We start from the raw sequence: 9,559 nt of genomic DNA, 5'->3' as shown, positions 1-9,559 counted from the left end.
CTAAGGAATGGAGTATGGTTCCTGAGGATTTTAGGTATAACTAATAGTTCTGATAGTACTTAGAGATCTATGTATAAACAGAATTGAACACCTGCCATATGCACAGCTTATTCCAAAAGAATAAAGAATCCTCATCAACACAGGATGTACTTTTCTCTGTAAGTAATAATCTATTTGATGTTGGCCCTTCCTTGTGTTTCAGAATTAACCATGTTTGTGCTTGGAACGAATGGCTGATGGAAAGTCAAAAGGACAGAGGGAGGGATGAGTGTAGCTATAAATTAACAGGTTTACAGATAAAAAAACACACAAAAATACACTCAATAACCAAAATAGTTTATAACTTAATATTCTTTCACATAAAAAATAGCTACCTTTAAATAATGCTTTTTCTACCAACTTAAGGACATAAGAAATGTTGAACATTGACTTTACTTGCATTCCTTATATTTAATTTCCACATTTCATATTTGCTACTCATAATTTCACCAAGATCTGTTTTACCCATCTTTTACATAGTATTTCACCCTTTAATTATTATTTCAGAATTGCACTTACTGGCATATGGTAATTGAGCACTTGGGATGTGGCTAGTCCAAACTGAGTTGTGCTGAAATGTAAAATATACTAGATTTTGGAGACGAAGTATGGGGAAAAATGTAAAAACTCAATTTTTATACTGATATTTAGATTGATTACATAAATTACCCAAATTAATTTCATTTCTTTTTATCTTTTTAAATGTTGCTAGAAGAACACTGAAAATTACATGTGGCTCATATTATACTTCTATAGGACAGCACAGGGCCCAAACAATTGAAAATTAGGTGGCTACAGCTAATTCCATATATTATCAGTATTCCATATATTATCTGCTTTTGGAAAAGGGCATTGTAAAAAATAACAATCCAACTACTTATGTGCATGTTTTTACTTTTTTCTAATGAACATATATTACTTTTTAAATAGAGAAAGTAAAGATGTTATATTCTGTTTATAATCTTAGACTTACAAAAAAGGACTAGCATTTAAGACATGGAGCGTAAAAGATTAAAACAATAAATCAAATTCCCCTCTTAAAATGTGAAATACGTTTTGCACCTTTTATATCAGGTGTGAAAATGAGGCACCCGGAGGTAGAAGTGGAAATCTGGGAGAACACAAGTGAGTTTGTCTGCCTGTACAAAGTTATAATTCTTGTCAAATACTGTGGAAGCTCTGCCACTCAGGTGGCTGTGGATGTGACTGTTCAAACCACTGTGCTCACATTCTTCTCCATGTTTCCATGAGAAAGAGGAGCTGTTTTTCTGGTACCAAGGATTAATACACACTTAGTCAAAAATGGTGGAGTATGAGCAGTTTTTTCCTTTTCATATCTAGAATTTAAGTTAGACCTTTTACAACTCATCTCCCTAGTTCTAATCCTCTGACATAAAGGGACTTGTCCAGAAGTTACTTAAAATGTGACTGGTTAATGATTTTCAGTAAAATACAGCATAATGGGTTTTTTCTCTCTCTCTTTTTTTTTTTTTTTTTTTTTTTTTTTACTGGTTTAGGGCAGTTTATTTTGAAATGTTGCTCTTGTACTATTTGCTTTCTAGCAACATACTGGAACATTAGTTTTCAAAAGCCTTTTTCTGACAGTGGCACGATCCCATTCATCATCCATCATCAGGCCTTTCCATGAGGTCACAGAAAATCCCAGTTGCTAGTAATACTCCGATGCATTCACTTCCTCTGCAAAAGCAACCGGCACAACCACCCCCTGCCGGTGCAGTTCTCGAAGAACATCTAATATTGAGTCTAATTCTGTGCGGAACTTGTCCAACTCACGATTCTTCAACTGTGCAAGTCTTTTCCATTTCTCAATTTCTTTGCTTTGCTCAGTTTCTACTACTTGGTGTGTTTGCTGTATTATCTGCAAACAAAATAAACAAAAATAAAAATCTATTATTACTGTTACAGTTCATCGTGGGAGTGAAGATTTAACATTCCAAGAAAGCTCAAGTGTGACAATGCTGACTGTAGTAGAGGGGAGGGAGAAGGAGAGGGAGCCTGTGTCCATCAATAAGCTTGTGGAAGAAGAGGGTAAGAACCAGGAATTCTCATTCTGATAGGGAGGAGTTAGGGAGCTTGAGTTTTGTTTTTTTGTTTTTTTAACTCAAAGCTTTAAAAAAAAATGTGGCATTCAAAGCATCAGAAATTTCTAATACCTTGGTATGAATCCAAACACACTCCCACCAATGTAGTTCCTCAAGATTAGCACTTGAGACATAATCAAAACAGTTCTAATATACAACACACGTCATTAATATACATTACAGCAGTAAAAATGATAAAAGTACATGCATGTAGCATCTATCATGTGCCAGGCTTGGTTTTACATATAACATTTTACATATGTTAACTCATTTAACCCTGCAAAACATAGTAGCAGGTGAATTCTATATATTTACCCCCATTTACCAGGTAGGGAAATAGAGGCACAGATAAGCAAAAAATAATTTGCTCAAGATTCACACACAACCGATTGGAGGCAGAGTCAGGGTTTATACCCAAGCAGTTTGGCCTCAGCGTCCCTGCTCTTGCCATTTACAACAATGTGGATGGAACTAGAGTGTATTATGCTAAGCAAAATAAGTCAGTCATGGAAACACAAATATCATATGATTTCACTCATATGGAATTTAAGAAACAACAAGGGGCGCCTGGGTGGCTCAGTCAGTTAAGTGTCTGACTTCGGCTCAGGTCATGGTCTCGCAGTTTGTGAGTTCGAGCCCCACGATGGGCTCTGTGCTGTCAGCTAGGAGCCTGGAACCTGTTTCACATTCTGTGTCTCCCTTTCTCTCTCCCATTCCCCTGCTCATGCTCTCTCTCTCTCTCTCTGTCTCTCAATAGTAAATAAATGTTAAAAAAAAAAATTAAAGAAAAAGAAGCAACAGATGAACATGGGGGAAAGGAAGGAAAAATAAGATAAAAATAGAGATACACAGAATAAACTGAGGGTTGCTGGAGGGGAGGAAGGTGGAGGAATGGGCTAAATGGGTGATGGGCATTAATGAGGGGACTTGTTGAGATGAGTGCTGGGTGTTATATGGAAGTGATGAATCATTGGGTTCTACTCCTGAAACCAATACTACACTGTGTTAACTGACTTGAATTTAAATTAAAAAAAAAAAAAAAGTGTGGTAGAATACAATTGTGAAGTCACCTGGCCCTCGGTTTCTCTTTGTTGGGAGATTTTTGATTGCCGATTCTGGATTCTGTCATCTTATTAGTAACTGGTCTGTTCAGATTTTCTGTTTCTTAATGATTCAGACTTGGTAGGTTGTATGTTTCTAGCAATTTACTGATTTCTTCTAAGTTGTACTGTTTGTTGGCATATAGTTGTATATGGTAATCTCCTATGATCCTCTGCATTTCTATGGTATCAGTTGTAATGTTTCCTCTTCTATTTATAATTTTAAGTCCTCTCTTATTTCTTGGTTGGCCTAGCTGAAGGTTTGTCAATTTTATCTCTTCAAAGAACCAACTCCTAGAGTTTTGTTAATATTTTCTATTGTCTTCCTATACTCCATTTCATTTATTTTTGCTCTAATCTTTATTTCTAACCTTCTGCTAACTTTGGGATTATTTTGTTCTTTTTCTAGTTCTTTGAGCTGGTAAGTTAAGTTGTTTGAGATCTTTTTCTTGATGTATGCATTTATCACTATTACCTTCTCTCTTAGAACTGCTTTTGCTGCTACCCATATGTTTCGGTATGTTGTGTTTCCATTTTCATTTGCCTCAAGATACTTTTTATTTTACTTTTAATTTCTTCTTTGATCCATTGTTAATTAGGAGGTGATGTTGAATTTTTACGTGTTTGTGAATTTTCCAGTTTTCTTCCTCCTGTTGACTTCTAGTTTCCTATCATTGTGTTCAGAAAGCATACTTGCTATGATTTCAATCTTAAAATTGCTAGGCTTTTGTGGCCTACCATATTATCTATACTAGAAAATTTTCCTTGTGTGCTTGAGAAGAATGTTTATTTTGCTGCTGTTGGAAGGAATGTACTGTGTATGTCTGTTAGGTCCATTTTGTCTATAGCACTGTTTACATCCCACTATTTAAATCCCACTGTTTCCTTACTGATTTTTTGGATAGATCTATCCATTGATAAGATCCATTCTATCATTGTATTGCTGTTTATTTCTCTATACATAGGTGCTGTGATGTTGGATGCATAAATATTTACAACTGATATATTTAATTGATGGACTGACCCTTTTATCATTATGAAATTACCTTTGTCTCTTTTGTAGATTTTTAGCATAAAATCTATTTTGTCTGACATAATTACAGCTACTCCTGATTTCTACTGGTTACCATTTGATTGAAACACATTTTTCTATCCCTTCCCTCAGCCTATGATGTTTGTCTTAAAGCTAAAGTCTCATGTAGGGGCATATTGTTGGATCTGTATTTCATCCACTTGGCAATTATGTGGTTTGAATAGAGAATTTAATCAATTTACATTTAAAGGAATTACTGATAAAGATTTACAATTGCCATTTTATTTTTTGACTGTTTTGTAGATCCTATGTTCCTTGCTTATCTCTTGCAGTTGTCTTTTGTGATGTGATAACTTTTTGTAGTAGTATTCTTTGACTCCTTTATCATAATCTTTTCTGTAATTGGTACAGGTTTTTCTTTTGTGGTTACCATGAAGCTTACATAAAATATGATATAACAACCTAATTTAAGTAGATAACTTTACACTTTTACTCCACCCCTCCCCTCAACTTCAGGTTATTGATGTTAAAATGAACATTTTTTATATTTTGTATACAATAACAAATTAGTATAGTTATGGTTATTTTTAATGTTTTTTAGCTTCTTTAAAAAAACACTTATTTATTATCGAGAGACAGAGAGAGAAAGAGAATGAGCATGGGAGGGTCAGAGACAGGGGGAGACACAGTATCTGAAGCAGGCTCCAGGCTCTGAGCTGTCAGCACAGAGCCCAATGCAGGGCTCGAACTCATGAGCAGTGAGATCATGACCTGAGCCAAAGTCGGATGCTTAACCGACTGAGCCACCCAGGCGCACCTGTTTTTTAACTTTGAAACTAGAGTTGTAAATGAATTATGAATTGCCACAACAATCTTAGTGAATCTGACTTTGGACTATTTACCATTTCCAGTGAGTTTTATACCTAATAATCATACATTTTAAATATGTTAATTAGCTTCATTTTATTTCCACCTGACAAATTCCATTTAGCATTTATTTTAAGGTGGGTCTAGAGGTGATGAACTTAGCTTTTTATGTTTATTGTATTGGTATAATAAACATGTAACATTAGGTTCACATGTGTGACATATGATTGATATTTGCGAATACTGCAGAAAGATAACCACATAATACTAGTTAATATCCACTGTCATACATAGTTACAAAATTTGTTTTTCTAGTAAGGAGAACTTTTGAGATTTGCTCTTTAATAGCTTTAAAATATACAGTTTATTATATTAACTATAGTCACCACATTGTATATTACATCCGTATAACTTACTTTAGCTGGAAGTTTTTACCTTTTTCTCCTGGCACCCATTTTTCCTACCTCCCATGCCCTACCCCTGGAAACCACCTATCTACTCTCTGTATCTATAAGCATGGCATTTAAATTTTTTGAAATTAACTTAAAAAATTTTTTTGATGGTTTGTTATTAGTGTATAGGAATGCAACAGATTTCTGTATATTATTTTGTATTCTGCAACTTTACTGAATTTTTTAGTTCTAATAGTTTTTGGTAAAGTCTTTAGGGTTTCTTATATATTATGTCATGTCATCTGCAAAGAGTGGTAGTTGTATTTCTTCCTTTCTAATTTGGTGGCATTTTATTTCTTTTTTTTAAATTTCTTTTTAATATTTATTTTTGACAGAGAGAGCATGAGCGGGGGGGGGGGGGGGGCGCGCAGAGAGAGAGGGAGACACAGAATCTGAAGCAGGCTCTAGGTTCTGAGCTGTCAGCACAGAGTCCGACGTGGGCTCGAACTCAGACCGTGAGATCATGACCTGAGCCGAAGTCAGACGGACATTCACCCAACTGAGCCACCCAGGTGCCCCAGAGGCATTTTATTTCTTGACTAATTGCTCTTGTTAAGATTTCCAATACTATTTTGAATAAATGTGGTGTGAGTGGGCATCCTTATCTTGTTCATGATCTTAAAGGAAAAGCTTTCAGCTTTTCACCATGGATTATGAGGATAGCTATGGGTTTTTAATATATGGATTTCATTATGTCGAAGTACCTTCCCTCTATACCATTTGTTGAGTTTCCATCAGGAAAAGATACTGAACTTTGTCAAATGCTTTTTCTACATCTACTGAGATCATCTTAAGCTTTTTACTCTTCATTTTGTTAATGAGGTGTATCACACTGATTTGTGGATGAGGAACCATTTCTGCATTTCTGGAATAAATCCAACTTAATGGTGTATGACCCTCTTAGGATGTATTGCTGATATTGACTTGTAATATTTTGTTGATGATTTTCACATCTATGTTCATGAGGGATATTGGCCAGTGTTGCCTTGTGGCATCCTTGCAAGGTTTTGGCACTGGAGTGATGCTGGCCCTGCAAAATAAGTTTGGAAGAGTTCCCTCCTTTTTGTTTGCAAATGTTTCAAAAGAATTGGTACCAATTATTTAAGTGTTTTTAGAATTCACCAGGGAAGCCCTCTGGTCCTGGATGTTGTTTGTTGAGAGGTTTTTGATTATCAATTCAATCTCCTTAATAATAATCAGTCTTTTCAAGTTTTCTATTTCTTCATGATGCCTTCTTGTTAAGTTTTGTTCCTAGGAATTTATCCATTTCTTTTGGTTGTCCAATTTGTTGCTGTACAATTATTCATGCCAGTCTCTTATGATCCTTTGTATTTCTGTGGTATCAGTTGTAATGTCTCCTCTTTCATTTTGAGATCATTTATTTTAGTTTTCTCTCTCTTTTCTTGTTTAGTCTACCTAAAGGTCTGTTAATTTTATCTTTAAAAGAACCAACTTTTAGTTTATTTTTAGTCTTTATTTCATTTATTTCTGTTCTGATCTTTGTTACTTCCTTCTGTCAACTTTGGGCTTCATTTATTCTTCTCTCTCTAGTTCTGTGAGGTTTAAAGTTGTCTATATGAAATCTTTTTTGGTTCTCCATATATGCATTTATTGCTATGAACTTGTATCAGTTATTTTTCCTGCCTCCCCTAAGTTTTGGTATATTGTGTTTCCATTCTGAAAATACTTCCCTGATGATTAGTGATACTGAACATCTTTTCATGTGTTTGTTGGTCGTCTGTATGTCTTTATAAGAATATTCAGGTCCACTGCCCATTTTTATTTATTTTATTTTTTAAATTAATTATTTTTTTAATTTACATCCAAGTTAGTTAGCATATATATAGTGCAACAATGATTTCAGGAGTAGATTCCTTAATCCCCTTACCAATTTAGATCATCCCCCCTTCGACAACCCTCCAGCAACGCTGTTTGTTCTCTATATTTAAGAGTCTCTTATGTTTTGTCCCTCTTCCTGATTTTTATTATTTTTGCTTCCTTTTGTACTTATGCTCATCTGTTTTGTATCTTAAAGTCCTCATGAGTGAAGTCATATGATATTTGTCTTTATTGACTAATTTCGCTTAGCTTAATACCCTCCAGTTCCATCCATGTAATTGCAAATGTCAAGAATTCATTCTTTTTGATTGCTGAGTAATACTCCATTGTGTTTATACATATACCACATCTTCTTTATCCATTCATCTGTTGATGGACATTTGGGCTCTTTCCATACTTTGGCTATTGTCAACAGTGCTGCTATAAATAAACATTGGGGTGCCTGTGCCCCTCTGAAACAGCACACCTGTATCCCTTGGACAAATACCTAGTAGTGCAATTGCTGGGTCTAGGGTAGTTCTATTTTTAATTTTTTGAGGAACCTCCATACTGTTTTCCAGAATGGCTGCATCAGTTTGCATTCCTACCAGCAGTGCAAAAGAGATCCTCTTTCTCCGCATCCTCGCCAAGATCTGTTGTTGCCCGAGTTGTTAATGTTAGCCATTCTGACAGGTGTGAGGTGATATCTCATTGTGATTTTGATTTGTATTTCCCTGATGATGAGTGAGTTGAGCATTTTTTCATGTGTCGGTTGGCCATCTGGAAGTCTTCTCTGGAGAAGTGTCAATTCATGTCTTTTGCCCATTTCTTTACTGGATTATTTGTTTTTTGGGTGTTGAGTTTGATAAGTTCTCTATAGATTTTGGACACTACCTCTTTATCTGATAGGTCATTTGCAAATATCTTCTCCTATTCTGTCAGTTGCCTTTTACTTTTGCTGATTGTTTCCTTTACTGTGCAGAAGCTTTTTATCTTGATGAGGTCGCAATGGTTCATATTTGCTTTTGTTTCCCTTGCCTCTGGAGACATGTCAAATAAGAAGTTGATGCGGCTGAGGTCAAAGAGGTTGCTCTCTGTTTTCTCCTCCAGGATTTGGATGGCTTCCTGTCTTACATTGAAGTCTTTCATCCATTTTGAGTTTATTTTTGTGTATGGTATAAGAAAGTGGTCCAGGTTCATTTTTCTGCATGTCACTGTCCAGTTTTCCCAGCACCATTTACTGAAGAGACTGTCTTTATTCCATTGGATATTCTTTCCTGCTTTGCCAAAGATTAGTTGGCCATATATTTGTGGATCCATTTCTGGGTTCTCTGTTCCATTGATCTGAGTGTCTGTTTTTGTGCCAGTAGCATACTGTCTTGATAATTACAGTTTTGTAATACATACTGAAGTCCAGCAATGTGATGCCTCCAGCTTTGGTTTTCTTTTTCAAGATTGCTTTGGTTCCATACAAACTTTAGGATTGTTCTAGCTCTGTGAAGAATGCTGTTGTTATTCAGATTGGGATTGCACTGAATATGTAGATTGCTTTGGGTGGTATTGACATTTTAACAATATTTGTTCTTCCAATCAATGAGCATGGAATATTTTTCCCATTTTTTTGTGTGTCTTCTTCAATTTCTTTCATGAGCTTTCTGTAGTTTTCAGTGTGTAGATTTTTCATCTCTTTAGTTAGATTTATTCCTAGGCATTTTATGGTTTTTGGTACAACTGCAAATGGGATTCCTTGATTTCTCTTTCTGTTGTTTCATTATTGGTGTATGGGAATGTGACTGATTTCTGTGCATTGATTTTATATCTTGCAACTTTGCTGAATTCATGGATCAGTTCTAGCAGTTTGTTGGTGAAAGCTTTTGGGTTTTCCATATAGAGTATCATGTCATCTACAAAGAGTGAAAGTTTGACTTCCTCCTGGCCAATTTTGATGCCTTTTATTTCTTTGTGTTGTCTGACTGCTGGGGCTAAGACTTCCAATACTATGTTGAATAACAGTGGTGAGAGTGGACATCCCTGTCGTGTTCCTGACCTTAGGGACAAAGCTCTCAGTTTTTCCCCATTCAGGATGATATTAGTGGTGGGTCTTTCATATATGGCTTTTATGATGCTAAGGTATGATCCTTTTTATTT

The 9,559-nt window shown here is 35.4% G+C and overlaps 1 protein-coding gene across 4 annotated transcripts in view; it reads right to left on the bottom strand.

The window, feature by feature from the left end:
* Positions 1-322: 322 nt before the first annotated feature.
* CEP162 (centrosomal protein 162) overlaps positions 323-9,559 on the bottom strand; it is a 113,720-nt gene continuing 104,483 nt past the window's right edge. For all 4 annotated transcript variants that reach the window (XM_015066728.3, XM_027057314.2, XM_027057316.2 and 1 more), the window contains one exon: positions 323-1,918. In XM_015066728.3, coding sequence (XP_014922214.1) covers positions 1,709-1,918 — 210 coding nt within the window. In that variant the 3' untranslated portion in view covers positions 323-1,708. The remainder of the gene's footprint in view (positions 1,919-9,559) is intronic.

Source organism: Acinonyx jubatus, chromosome B2, assembly GCF_027475565.1.
Source record: "Acinonyx jubatus isolate Ajub_Pintada_27869175 chromosome B2, VMU_Ajub_asm_v1.0, whole genome shotgun sequence".
In the NCBI taxonomy this organism is placed as follows: domain Eukaryota; kingdom Metazoa; phylum Chordata; class Mammalia; order Carnivora; family Felidae; genus Acinonyx; species Acinonyx jubatus.
The sequence above is the reverse complement of the archived record's forward strand: the minus strand, read 5'-3'. Positions and strand labels throughout refer to the sequence as shown.